This window comes from Tasmannia lanceolata, unplaced genomic scaffold (genome assembly GCF_043159265.1).
Source record: "Tasmannia lanceolata isolate RefF3 unplaced genomic scaffold, GAP_Taslan_0.1 ptg000012l, whole genome shotgun sequence".
Taxonomy (NCBI): Eukaryota; Viridiplantae; Streptophyta; class Magnoliopsida; order Canellales; family Winteraceae; genus Tasmannia; species Tasmannia lanceolata.
In genome coordinates this window covers 25,217,848-25,232,738 of record NW_027518689.1, presented here as the reverse complement: position 1 = coordinate 25,232,738, position 14,891 = coordinate 25,217,848, and the positions used below count along the sequence as shown (strand labels likewise).

The following is a 14,891-nucleotide window of genomic DNA, read 5'->3' as shown; positions in this document are numbered from 1 at the left end:
CCATTGTATTTAGAAAGGACGTGTGCAGAGGCTTTTGCCCTGCGGGCCTTATACATCTCATATTTCTCGACCACAACTAACCTTTTTACCCGTTGGATCATTCCCTTAACAGTAGGTGTGCTCCAACGTATGACTGTTCATTTGCATTCCAGATGTTTGACAAAATGTCTAGCTGAACTGTTGCAAGTACTAACCTCTGGATATGATCATTCCTAAAAATTGCTGTTATTCATCTATATTGTAGCGCCTGGTAGTTTACTTCTGCTACATAGCTGGAGAAAAAACTAGGTGCTGAAATTGGTTGCTTATATGAAGCCTGTAGTGGCTAAGAATTGGCTAATGTTAGTGGCTGTGAATAGGCACGCAGGGCCTGTTGATATGCCGAGCTTGGGCACAAAGGACAACAACACCCGAAAACTGGGTATGTAGAGCTCAACAATAATTAGTTGCGTGACTGGGTCTTCAACATGATGGAGACACCAAGCGAATTCACTCTGTCAAAACCGCTATGAATACGGTGTTTGCTGCAGAATTTTGAATACGGTCTGCTTTTCCCGAACAATTTTGGCCTTCGAAACGAAGATACTAGAGAATTGGGGAAGAAAGAGTTCTGATTTCTACACAAGCTGCAACTCTTGATGGGTTTTCTGTTTCAAGGGTGAGGTTTCCTCCTTGACTACGAGAAAATTAACACTCTGGGTCTCTCTGGTTGGTAAATATGTATTAAGGGATAATGTAATGGCTGTTACACCATTGGGACACCTTGTCCATGCAATGCAATTCAATACTCATTTCTTTAGTGCAGAAATTTTGAATTAGGCGACCAATTTCAGCCGGGTCAGCTATTCACATCGTATCCCTGCTAACACACTGCATCAGAGGGATCATTAGCTTACCCTCAACCATGCTCATTTGCATCAGAAGATTTATTTATATTATTAATGAAATTGCAACCCATGGATGCACACCTACAAACAGTTTTTATATTTCTCTTTTGAGTCCTTTTTTTTTTTTGAAAGATAATCTTCTATTAATTTATTTTTTCAGATGTGGGTGCATATCTGCATAATCACTTCTATTAATTTGGGATGCCATGCCATTAGACCGTCCTTGATTCAACTGGGCGTGTTTGGCAACGATCCAAAAAATCATTTTTTTTGTTTTTTTTTTCCGATTTTAAAAATCAAAAAACAGGAAAACACGTTTGGCATGTAAAAATAAGGTTTAGCGGAAACGTTTTTTCTATTTTTTCTCCGCTCTAGAATCGACAATAGCGGAACAACTTTTTTACGTTTCTCGATTGAAGCAAAATCGACGGAACGATTTGTCGAGCGCGGGATTGGTATATCTCATGACTCCACGAAATAAGAGACATACATCTCTCGTAGCCATCTTCTTCTCCAAAGCACCAGCAGCCATTACATCTTCTCCAAAGCTCCATCCCCATTGAAGTAGATATCTACAACAATTGCTCTCTCTCTCTCTCTCTCTCTCTCTCTCTCTCTCTCTCTCTCTCTCTCTCTCAGAGGGTGGATAAAACCCGGCTCCGTTTGGTTGCCAATTAAAATTTTGTCCCAGGAAGAGTTAGTTAAATTTTGTCCCAGGAAGAGTTAGTTAAATTTTGGTCCCATCCCATGTTTGGTTGCCTTTTAGCATTAGTTTTTTTTTAATCCCACTCTTGTAATGATTACTTGTGTGGTGAATTTTTTAATCCCACTTTTGTAATAATTGCCTTTTCATCCCATCCCAAAATAACCCCAGGAACAAAAATAAACTCAGGAACCAAAAATAAGCTTGAGAAGAATTTTTTTCTACCCAACAGTTCAAGCAACCAAACAAAGGTTTTTTTTTTTCCCACCATAATCCGGTCAACCAAACATGGGATTTTTATTTTACCAGGATACTTCTAGGACTGTTTTTTTCCCACCTATCTCCCAGGGTATTTTTTTCTCCCACATAACTCCCAGGAACAAAAAAAACCCAGCAACCAAACAGAGCAGTGTTTGAAGCGGAGCTTTTCTGTGATTCTGTCAAACACTCAGAAAGTCATTGTCCGGCAAGTTCCGATCGGGATCGCAGGAATTGCCGGGATCTGTATGGCAAGTCGGTCCAAAAGCAGTTTCTGGAGTTCTTGGTTCTATTAGGGTCTCTGTACTTTAGGGTTTTTTTAATAGGGTCTCTGAACAATCTCCTGTCAGTGACATGCATTTCATTTTAGCTGTAATTGCAGGCTTCCATTTCAATTTATCTTTTGACAATGACATGCATTTCATTTCATCACTAATTGCAGGCTTCCTTTTAGCTTTTTTTCACTTTTTGTTGTCCTCTGGATTTAGTGTAGATCTGGGGTGAATTTGTAGGGAGAAGAGCCTCCTGAAAGTGACAACCTTTAGAGCAGTGAAAAGCAACTCCAATCTTTACAATTGCAATGCTTCACGTTGTTTTTTATATTCTTGTGACATATGCTTCCACTCATGGGATCATCCACTTACTGTTGTATTTAAGGATTGTTGTGTAATGCCTCTATCCATATGAGTTTGAGACTAGTTTACATCATTCTCTAGATTAAATGAGATACGTAGCTCAAAGTTCTCTGTTGTCAGGTACCTTTGTTCACATTTGTATGCATTGGAGACATCCATACGTACTGGAAAAGGACTGGCTGTAGTTGTCAATGCTAGTTCTTCCTATATGTTGCTGTTAGTTGAATCAAAGGACTTAACATCCACAACCCATCACACTAAATATTTATGTAGTTAGTCATCTTTTGTTGTTGGGAAAATGATCTTGTTGTATTCTCTACTACTTGTAGTTAATAATCAATTTTATTAGCCAAACTCGATTCAATTTCAAAAACAAAACAAAAAATCAATTTTTTTTTTTTATATCAAATACCAAACATGATTCTGATTCTAAAGAATCAGAATAAGAAAAAAAACAGAATTAAAAAATAGCATCAAAATCAAGAAACAGAATCAGAATTGTTGCCAAACGCGCTATTTTTCATTAACATAAGGGACAAAAATAACAGGATCTCACAATCATTGAACATGCCTGAGGGGGTGGTCTCTCAAAGTTTGCTCAACAAGTTCATCTAGTTAATGAACTCATATCAAAGCGAAAGGAGAAGCCTTGTATAAACAAATTTTGATTGGCAACCTATCATTTCTTCCTAGGAATTCGGGTAGTTCAGTGAGCATTATATGACTATCGCAAGTCAAATTCAATTAAAAACAGCATCTCCAATGAGCTGAGCTCCCAATCCAGTAACTCTCAGTTTGAAGAATTCGTATGCAATCAGGTGCTGTTGATGGCTAACAAAAAGGGATATTTAATGGCATGAAACACTACACAAAACAGAACTGAAATGAAACAGAATCCGTATGTATATGTTCAGGCTTATGTAATGGCTGTTGTTGATTATAGGACTCTAGGTTTAAAGGTCATTCAAAGAACTAGTGTTCTTCAATTGATCAAGAAGGGCTACTTTGGAATTCAGCTCAGCACTGGTGTTTGGTTTTCCGAAATTTCAGCTAAAATTACCGTAATTTCAGCCTAGATTTTGTACGAGGTAAAATATACGTTAACTTGATTTCGTTGAAATTTCGGCCCATATTTTGGTTTTTGAAACCATGGTTGGAGGTGCCATTATCAGAATAAGTGGGTGTGGCATCATCTGCAATGGGCCCCAACAGCAAAGAAACAAAATCCATGTTGTTTACATGGGGTGTGCCCATAAAATCTTCTTTGGTCTTCATTAGGGCCCACATTGTCCTGATGATCTAAACCATTCATTTGTTGGGCCCCAACATAGATAGGGCGTACCCATAGAATATTCTCCATAGGTTGATCCTAACCCTCCAATTTGTGGAGGTATAAAACAGACGGCACAATATCGAAACCTCCACAGATCAGTGGGTTAGGATTATCCTCTGGAGAACGGTCATCTAGACCATTCATTTGTTGGACCCCAATGTAGATAACCATAGAATCTTCCCCATTGGATGATCCTAACCCTCCAATTTGTAGAGGTATAAAATGAAGGGCACTATATATATAGATACCTCCAAGGATCAGTGGATTAGGATCATCCTGATTTGAAGGTCACATCCTATCTACGTTGGAGCCTAACATATGAATGGTTTAGATCACCCAAACAATGTGGGGACCACTGTTTTTTTTTGGGACTATGTTGCTGCTCTCTCATCCAACAGCTCGTTCATGAAATCCGTTCTGCAATGGTCCCTTGCAAATCCCCTGTTACTATATCTTTATGGGTTTTGTTAATGAGTGCCCCAGACTCGTTAAGGTGCATTGAAAAAGTAAATCAACACATTGTTTGAGAAAAAAAACACTCTCGGAAGTCCATTAAAACAGGAAAGACATGGCCGGTAAAGCCAACATATGAGTACGCTATGTATAACAACTAATCATCCAATCTAATTATCTATAAACCGTATAAGTTAACTTAATCTGAGTTGTATTCTATTTTCTTGCCTATCTTTTCTATTCCAAATCTCTCTCTCCCTCCTCCACAAAAGTAGTATTCTTTCCTAAATGATCTCCTTGGACTCCTTTCCAAACTGATCCCCCCTATTCCCGTTTTTTGTTATATAATGTGGTCTCCCAAATTAACAAGCTTTTTTTAAAAGAACAGAAAAATGCAACGTCAATCACACATTGAATTAGCTAAAAAATCTCCTCGATCTTCTACAATTACTATTATCTACTAAGAGAGATTTTCTTAACTCCGCAGTTTCCTAATAAAAATCTCCTCAAGAAAATCCACTACAAATAAAAGTTTCCTGTTAAGTAAAAATTTATTAGCAGTTTCCTAAATAGAAACTCCAACACAATTTCCTACATCTTAAACGCGTCATGGGTCGAAAAAAATTCCTGTCAGGATTTTTCACTGGATTTTCCTGTTCCCCTTAGCAATTGTAACTAAATCGGTTCCCCCCAGCAATTGTAGCTAAATTGGGCCCTGAGAGAACATCTTTTGTACTTATCTTACAAATCTGCCGAAAATCCCTCCTAAATTCTCACTTTACCAATCTGTTTTTATAGAGAAACGTGAGGCACTTGTGGTGTTTGTTCATTGTGGAAAGAATAACAACTAGGCATCCAATTACAACATGGGATTTGAAAAGTCAGCATTTGTGATTATCTCACGCAGTGTCCATTTCAACACCTTGACTAGCTACATAAATGCCAAGAAAAAAGTGTACGATTCCATCCTTCTTGAACCTTTTCCTTTCGTGTTCTCTCCACCTTCCTCAAAATATATTCAAACTAGACGTGGAAGAAAATTTGATCTACATCTGAATTCTACGCATTAATTCAATCAAATAACCAATCCATTTCTCCTTTGATCTCGAGCATCAAGAAACCATCCCTTACGCCGGAATCCTCTAAAATTTCACGGGAATGAGTAACTCCGAGTACACCAAGAGTCATGTGGCTAGATTCGTTTTCATCTTTCTTCTACTCTCCGGGATACTCTATTCTTATTTTGGTACATCGGCAGAGTGGCAATTCATCTCTCCCTTTCAACAATACAAAGCTTCATCTAAGAGGGTAAGTTTTTTTTTATTTAACTTATGAAGGAGAAATTTTCATTAGCTTCGTCTTATAGACCATGTTATGAGAAAGATTCATTTCAAAATTTAATATTTCTATTAAAAAAAAGAGTTAAGAATCACATAATTGAGGTTTTATATGGAGTAAGCACGTATAGTCCAGTATTTTTCAGAAAGTACTGTACGGGCCACACCATAGGATGATCCAAACCGTCAATTTGATGAGCCACAACGTAAATAGGTTGTGCCCAAAAAATCATTTCTATAAGATGATCTTAGCCCTCCGATCTATAGAGGTTTCCATAGTCCCGTCAAGGTGGTATGTCAAACGTACCATGCATCCTGGATATTTGATCCAACAGAAGCATCTTAAAAAGTGTGCAGCTGTTGGATCAAATATCAAGGGTGGTACAGTTTCGACGATACTTGACAGTCTGGCACCATATAAAAACTCCCTAAATAGGTTGTAGCCCAAAAATCATTTCCATAGGATGATCCCAGCCCTCCGATCCATAGAGGTTTGCATAATATGAAGTTCCTCCATAGATCAGAGGGCTAGGATCATCTTATAGAAATGATTTTTTAGGCACAGCCTATTTACATTGTGGCCCATCAGATTGACGGTTTGGATCATCCTTGGTGTGGCCCGTACAGTACTTTTTGAAAACATTGGACTATATGGTCTTACACCACATAAACTCTACTCCACATCTTTATATAGGAAATGATATTTTCTCCCTCTTTTCCAGCATTTCCACCCATTTTGTTTGTCTGTTGTGGGAAAAACTTCATTTTTAAGGAAAACACAAACAAAAGGAGGTAGAAAAATCTTCTCCCTTTTATATAAGAATGATTTTCGTGAGTTTTTACACACATGCGTGAATTTTTTTTCTTTTGGTTAAGTTATTTTTAACTTAAATATCATATCTCATTTCATTTAACCGTTTTATTAACAAGACTTTTCTTACATATTTGAAACAGTTCTTTGCAAATTTAGAACATTAAAATTGTAATGGTTTCCAATTTTGTGATTATGTTAGTTCAAACGTAGCTCTTTTAAATACATGTTAGGGATAAGTAGAAGGCTATAGGAATTCTTTCCATACAAGTTTTCCTCCTTCCACAGAAATGTAGAAAATTACAAAAAATAAATAAATAGGCCCCTTACCAATGCTACAATCTGTTTCCGGAGGACCTTTTTTTTGTTGGCTGCAAGGGGGCCTGTGAGTCTAGCATTGCTCATTATTATGACGCGGTCATCATATCCCTTTTTATTTCTTTTGTAATTATCACATCAAGATTGACATGCTAAATTCATTGAGTTTCCAGACAACCATAGTCCCCAAAGATGAGCTAGAAACTGCACTAGAGGGAGTTTCCATGGCAAACAAGACCCTGATAATTGCAGTAGTAAACAAAGCCTACACAGAAGAAAATGGCATGCTACATCTCTTCCTCCAGAGTTTCCGAATAGGCGAAGATACCGCGTTCCTAATCAATCACCTCCTCCTGGTCGCCGTTGACCAAATATCGTTTGATCGGTGCAATGTCCTCCGACTCCATTGCTACAAACTTGTGACCGGTGGAGTCGACTTTTCTGGAGAGAAATTATATATGTCTGATGACTTCATCAAAATGATGTGGAGCAGAACACTCTTCCTTGCTCAAGTTCTTAGGCGTGGCTACAACTTCATCTTTACTGTGAGTTTGGTATATGGCAAAGGAGATTTTATATGGTTGTGCCCCCAAAAATCATTTCCATAGGACGATCCAATCCCTCCAATCTAATGAAGGACTACACATTATGGAAACCTCTATAGATCGAAGGGTTAGGTTGATCATAAGGAAATGATTTTTGGGGTACGTACAACCTATTAACGTTGTGGCCCAACAAATAAACAGTTTAGATCATCCTATGATGTGGGCCGTACTATACTTTTGAAATTTACTGGACTATATGGCCACACACCATATAAAACCTCTGGGAAATGATAACTGAATGGCCTTTATTTTGATAACTAATGGCACTCCTTACTTTATTAAGCACTTTCTGATTGGCTGTTGAGGGCTTTATGGGTCCATCTGGATGCACGTTCAATATATAGAAGTAGAAGGAAGGTAAAATGATTTCATATTATTAGTAAAAATATCTTATTTACTTTCCTTTTCGTTATTATTTGGAAAATTCCATACGGACAAGGGGAATGAACAAGTGCACGAGCAACCAAACAACCGTGGGAAAAAGAAAATGAATTCATTTTACTTTACTTTACCAAGAAAACACTATGTCGGTGGCAACCAAACAGACTCTTCAACAGCTAATTAGGTAGGATCAGTTGCTAATTAGGAAGGATCAAATGAAAATTGATTTTAGAGAATGCAAAATTTATTTGCACGTAATCTTTACATGAAGATGGCTTTGAAGGTATAAAAGATTATTTGCAAATAATGATTATACTAATATTAGAAATGATAGTGTTAATGACATCCAAAGAAATGATATAGTTAATAACTTCAAATAATATTATTTGCAAGTAAGAAACTGATTTTGGTGGGCATCCAAAGAGGCCCTTAAACTAGCACTGTCAATGGGCTAGGCAGTAGTATTTTGGGCTTTCAATGGCCCAACATGTATGGGACTGGTTTCTTGGCACAGATTTGGGGTTTAACCCCACCCAAGATGTGAACCACGCTTTAGTCTTAAAAGGAAAGGCCCATTGGGTTGTTATGAATTATAGTACACTTTAGGGGCATGTGTTGCCACATAAAATTTGAAACTTTCAACAATGTTTGTTTGTTTTCTCTATGTTGCATGGGTGTTGGCACGGGGTGTAAAATCTGACACAGAATCTTTTATATGATAATTTGATTATAACATGTGATACATTTAGAATTTTGGTAGGCTAAGTAATATAATCTTTTATATTCATATTAAAATTTTATTATAAGAATAGATAAAACACAAAACATATGATAATTAAAATTTTAAAGGAGAATTATTTAGAAGAAAATAGAGTCAGGGTTGTAAATTTTTTGCAGTAGTATTTTGAAAAAAAGTAAAAGAGATCTAGAAGTGTGAAGTGAATCCTAAAATATTGGAATCGAACACAAGTACGTCGCCCATTCAGAAGAATCCATGTAATGTAGGTTTCTCTTATTTAATGTACGCTTTTTCTTTTTTTTTTACATACGAGACAAAATGACATGGTGGAAATCCTGATTCCATGTGTCACAATACTAGCCATCGTCTTTTAAATGAACTCGGGCCAAACATGGGCCCAATAGAAGTATTGTTCATTTGCAGTGTCTGAAGTTGTTGAATTAAAGTGTATTTTTAAGAATTTTTTTTTGTTTTTGTTTTGTTTTGTTTTATTTTATTTTTTAGAGATGTAGTGAGTGTTCAAGGGCATTTTGGTCATTTTGTTGGCATTGCTTGCACATTTGTGAGCCACACATGTTTGCTGTATCTTTTCACTTCCCATTTTCCTCCTATTTCAAATTCAAAGTCCACTTGAAACTCTAAAGCCACCTCTACTTTCCTAAGCATTTAAGTCTCCACTCTTTCATACACTACCACATACCAAAGTCAATAATTTTCCGTTTCCATTGACTTAGCCAATCTCATTTACTCATATTTGTAGAGATTCTCCTCTAGGAAGACCTCCATTGAATCTCTTGTGTGCAAGATTTTGATATGAAGTGAAGTGTCAACTTATCCCATTTTCTCTATGTTTTAAAGGTTTCTTCTTCTATTGTTCGACTTGTAGTTGTGTTCTTCATCATATATATTGAAGCACCTTATTGGCCTCTGTTTTTCTTCTATTTCGGTTGTGGATCTTGAGCCGGTGTAAACATCGGTTTCACTATTTGAGAAGTGGCCGGATATTCTAGTGTTGCTGAATCTGTCTTTCTCTTTATAATTAACCCTGGCAAACGTCAGACCCATCCCCTTAAATCTTTTTTTTTTTCTAAATAGCCAATGCGCCCTCACTCGTACTAAGGCAGTGACTTTTTCTGTAACAGGATACGGACGTGATGTGGCTAAGGAACCCATTTGTTAGGCTAACTCAGGAAGGCGAGGATGACCTCCAGATCAGTTGTGACAACTTCAATGGCCGGCCACTCGACATATCTAACCAGATAAACACCGGCTTTTACTTCGTTAGATCAAGTAACAAGACCATTGCCTTATTCGAAAAGTGGTATGCATCTAAAAACAACTCCGTAGGAATGAAAGAGCAAGATGTGTTAGCAAAGATGACATCAACAGGTGTGCTGAGACAGATGGGTATGAGAGTGAGGTTCTTAGACACCCACTACATTAGTGGGTTCTGCCAAAGTAGTAGAGATTTTAGAGAAGTGATCACCATGCATGCTAACTGTTGTCGTACAATCAAAGCAAAGTTGATCGATCTAAGGGCATACCTTGGAGATTGGAAGAACTACAATGGTTCCTCTAACACTACATCGGCCGTCCCATGGTCCAACCATAATGCCTGTATCAATTCCTGGTAGAAATTCTCCAATGAGAATGTCAGATAGTTGTCAATCGCTGCTTCTATACTCATAGATACTTATATAAATACATGCAAAATGGTAAACTGAGTTATATTGGATTCATAGAAATTGTTTGTATTTTGTCGATTTATAAATGATTAGATAACACAAAAATGATTAGATAACACAAACTCTAACGGCTTAAGCTTTTGGAGCAATTAGTTGTCTCACATGGTGTCAGAGCTATTGGCTCACGGCAGGTCCAGGATTCAAAACTCAGTAATTCCTTGATATTAAAAATCCGTCTGTGCTGCGGACTCAAAAAAGAGGAGCTACATGTGCGGGGGAATGTTGATTTCGATTAAATAACACCAATTCTAGCTAACAGCTTAAGCTTTGGAGGTAATGAGTTGTTTCACATATTTGTTTTACAAATAAAAAGACATAAAGAAGTTTCTCAAGCTCAGGCGAAATCATTTGAACGCAACTTTTGAAAATTGCTAGAGACTAATTAGCATGTTTAGTGCCAGTGTTATAGGGGTTTGAAAACTGCATTTAGCATAATGATGTCAACAAAGCACCTCTAGTTGAATCACTCAAAAACAAAATGCTACAAAGGCAAGCAAAATTTTCTCCGTATCTCCTTCGCTTCTAAGGCTAAGTTTCTTTCGATGTAAAAATGGACGTAAAATTTATTTTATGTTGTAAAATGGAAATAGAACAAATTTTACATCCATTTTTACGTCAAAAGAAATTGAAATTTGTTTTATGTTGTAAATATGAACATAAAACAAATTTTACGTCCATTTTTAAGCTGAAAGAAATGGGGCCTAAGTGGAAATTCCAACAAATATTTAACTATTGGGACCGTTCTCAGTGGGGATATTGTGCAAGCCATAATCCACAAATGAAAATACAAAAGGGAATTGATCAAATAGCAAGTATAATGGAAAAAATAGAACCAAGAATTGCTTGATCGGTTTGTAGCGGAATCACTCGACGCTGGGTAGGATGCTAGGAATCACTCGACTAGCAAGGCTGAATCGCTCAACGCCAAAGGAAAATCACTCAACCCTTGGGAGGAATCACTCAACTGCAAATTACAACAATTTGCCATAAAGAATTTCAATCAATGTACCATCCCTTGTTGCTCATTCTCATTGATATGTATGGAGATACTAATATAGTGAATGAGATTAATGGAAAATGACTTAACAATAACTTCTATGCATCTCAAGACCTTATAATAACTTCCAAGACAACTTTCATGACAATATCATTTCTGAAGTAGTCAAAATAATAAACCAATAAGTCTTAACAAAATCCTATGAAGCATTAAAGAAAGGCTCAACTATCTAACACTAATAACTAAAGATAATTATTACTTAGCTGACAACCCAAGATCAAGTCTAGCCACATGGATGTGCCAGATAGATGACAAATGGCATCATCGCATGCTGCCACTTGGCTATGCCACTGCATCCTTCACCCCTTCCCAAAAGAACTCGACCTCAAGTTCGTTATGAGGTCATGTGTAATGACCACCCTTGAATGGCCCTCATAATATAATAATTATTATTATTATTTCCTCTTTATCACACCCTTAAGTGTTATGTAGGGTTTGTGCTTGCATCTTAATTATGAGATTTAACCTTATTAAATACCCTAGATTAAAAAAATGGGTATTTAAGTAATATCTTGTCAATGAGGGGCAAAGTTGGAATTCTATTTAAATGAGAGAGATATGATAACCTACCCAAATTAGTTGCCATTGGTTCTCTTCACTTCATCTTCATTCTTCAACCTCCTTCTTCATCAAGTAAGTAGTTTGGTTCTAAAGTTCTTGGGTGTCCCCCCTTTAAACTTCTGAATTTTTATTTTTCTAGCTTCTTTACCATGATACACCTCCAACACCCCAATTTCCCACGTGTGAACCCATAAGCAAAACAGACCTCATCTTCTCAATTTATCTTTAGCCCAAATACCCTAAAATCTAATTCCCAACAGCACTTTGAAACCCTTTTTGAAACACATCTTGAAACCCATATCAGAACCTTTCTATGAAAATTGATTTTAAACCCCAAATAAAAGCACCCAAACCCCTTTCTACAATTCAATATAATCTGAAACCCATGTGAAAATCCACCTCCCACACTACCATACATCAATAAGATTCATGCCCTAGACACGAAACTCATGCATCCGGCCAATTCCCTTCTTAATCTTCATTGCCCAACCCCAAAACCCTGTAAAAAACAAGAATATATGTGAAAATGGGCAGAAATAATGAAAAATACAGTAGTGGGGATGAGAAATAATAAGAGAAAGTAATATACCTTTATCCTCTTTGGGCAACCCCTTTAAAGTTATAAATATTTTACTTTTTCTACAGGGGGCTGTCGTAGGAAATTTATAGGGAGACTAATATATTATTTCCCAAAAAGAAAAATAAAGGGGTGGCTACTGATGTGCATCATGTTTTGATAACTGCACATCAGCACGTCGTCTTTTCCAAATTTCTTTAGCGTACGAACCCGCCGGTCTTGAACACATCATGTTTTGATAACTGTACATCAGCAACATGTCTTTTCTCATAAAGCAAGCTGTTGATTTTAATGATTTCATGTTTTGTTAACCGCACAAAAGCAGCTTGTCTTTTCTTATTTAGTATAGCAAGCTGCTGATTTTAGCACGTCAATGTTTTGATAAATACACCAAAGTCAGTTTGTCTTTTCCAAAATAGTGTAAAGAGTTGGTTATTTATAGCCCACCAGTGTTTTGATTATTACACAAACTAAGCCTGTCTTTTTCTAATTTTCATGCAATAAATTGCCGATTTGGGCACTCCACTATTTTGATGTCTGCACAAACACAGCTTGTTTCTTCTTATGCCAAGAGCTCTTAATTTTTTTTAGACACTACCATATTTTGATAACCGCACAAGCTCTGCTTGTCCTTTCTTATTAAGTACAATTATAAAAAAATATTGTTGTGTCGATATCTTTCCCTAGACCAGTTTAACATAAAAAAAAAATTACCCAAATAACAGACACATTACTCACCGGAATATAAATTTTAAACAAAGGGGGATAAAGAATCATAAAAAGAGATGGTTAGGTACAAGCCTTAAATTGTGTGTTTGTGCGCGTCGTTTAAAGTATGACTAGGGAACTCATGTATTTTGTATTACAGCTTTTGTTGAGAACCATAACAAGACCTAGGAGATCATTCAATCCTCCGAATCACAGATAGACAAGACAGGTGACGGTACTCTAATTTAGTGTTTCAAACAATTGATGATTTTAAATTTTGCATGATAAGAATTATTTAGCAAGCATGAAATTTTATTATTAGATAGTTTAAATGTAGAATCATGAACTGTTAGCGGTTTCTTATATAACATTGATTTCATATTCTGATATATTTGTGCTACTATAGAACGAAGAATTGAAGTATAGAAATTGTTTAAACGGGTATATGAATATGATTGGTAAATAATACCAATACATTGGCAAGAGAATTAAATACATGAGCATGAGAGTTATATGTTGGTTTGGGCGGAGGTATGAGTCGTCCAGGAATCATAGAATTCCAAGCCGGCCTTGGGTTTTAGCGTACCCCTTGGCGGTAAATGCATCCTCTTAGACCATGACGTCAAGAGGCGGAGCGGCCAGTAGGCGCATCGTAAAAAGTCCCCCATGCCCACTACCTTTAGGCAGAGGTAGTGAAACGTATTGGTGTGCGAGGTAGCAGGTGATTTGGGAGCCTGAGTACCTTGGGAAAGCTGTCTCATGTTACTCATCTCATAAATAAAGAATTCTAAATTTTCATTACACATTCATAGTTTAGAAAGAGTTATAATTGTTTGGATGTGCCCTGCGTATTGTAGTTACAATTAATTTGTGATACATAGTTTCTCTTCTTAATTATTTAGTTGCCATATTCTTGCAGATATTATTACTAATCTATGCTCACTAATGGTTCAATTATGCACTTTAATTTCATAGTTATTTTTGCTACTTCTTTAGATTACCGAATGACCCTGTATAGTTCTATGAACTAACACCAAAAATCCCCCGCAGGTTTTGTTACAATTGATGACATTGAGACAAATGCTATGAAGAAATCGAGAATAAAAAGGGGTGTGCAAGAACGATGATAGAGTAATTGGTGTGGCCATTTGGCCTTAGCGGCTATTCGTCTTATTCTTAATTTGTTTATATCTTTGGTAATTATGTCAAGTATTCTTTAGTAAGCTTTTAAATGAGTTTTCAAATTTGTAAAAAAAAAAATTGTTGTCTTTTGTTAACGGTCCGGGTTTAGAGTTTTCTGAAAATCCAGGTCATTACATCATGCCGAAGTTGCTCATCCAATTGCTTAAATTCTTCCCCTAAGTTCCATTCATCTTCAGAGATTGGTTTTCCTTTTCCGTTGCATAAGATACTGTGTATAGACTCCATGACGGTTAGTGATAGAACGCATGTCTAACACGGTAATATTTTCTTGCAGCGTGGTAGCATGTATAGCAGAAAAATAGGTGGCTTCCAACACATTTCCATTTTGGTCACCATAATCTGGGTAAAGATCACTTATATTGAAAACAGGGTTGATGGCCAGTCCATTTGGCAACTCCAAGCGATATGAATTTGGACCCAATTTCTTTAGAACTTTGCAAGGCCCAAACTTTCTTTGCTTCAGCTTGTTATAAGTCGCCGTTGGAAACCTTTTCATTGCAAAGATATACCATAACTAAATCTCCTTCTTGAGACTCGATAGGACGCCTATGTGCATCAACTTTTGCTTTGTAGTGTTATG

At 36.7% G+C, this 14,891-nt stretch overlaps 1 protein-coding gene and 2 long non-coding RNA genes across 3 annotated transcripts; 2 read left to right on the top strand and 1 right to left on the bottom strand.

Annotated features, from left to right (window-relative positions):
- Positions 1-5,233: 5,233 nt before the first annotated feature.
- On the top strand, positions 5,234-10,214 carry LOC143887751 (uncharacterized protein At1g28695-like). The gene is made up of 3 exons (XM_077391924.1): positions 5,234-5,577; positions 6,909-7,280; positions 9,603-10,214. Exons 1-3 carry the CDS (start codon positions 5,428-5,430, stop codon positions 10,092-10,094), a joined length of 1,014 nt encoding a protein of 337 aa, XP_077248039.1. The 5' UTR covers positions 5,234-5,427; the 3' UTR covers positions 10,095-10,214.
- On the bottom strand, positions 9,315-12,374 carry LOC143887753 (uncharacterized). Its single transcript, XR_013254360.1, has 3 exons — positions 11,833-12,374; positions 11,039-11,169; positions 9,315-10,087 (listed from the first exon to the last, which is right to left on the bottom strand). It is a non-coding gene; the product is annotated as an uncharacterized LOC143887753 (long non-coding RNA).
- Positions 11,867-14,458, top strand: LOC143887754 (uncharacterized). Its single transcript, XR_013254361.1, has 3 exons — positions 11,867-11,895; positions 13,269-13,337; positions 14,159-14,458. It is a non-coding gene; the product is annotated as an uncharacterized LOC143887754 (long non-coding RNA).
- The last annotated feature ends 433 nt before the right edge of the window (positions 14,459-14,891 follow it).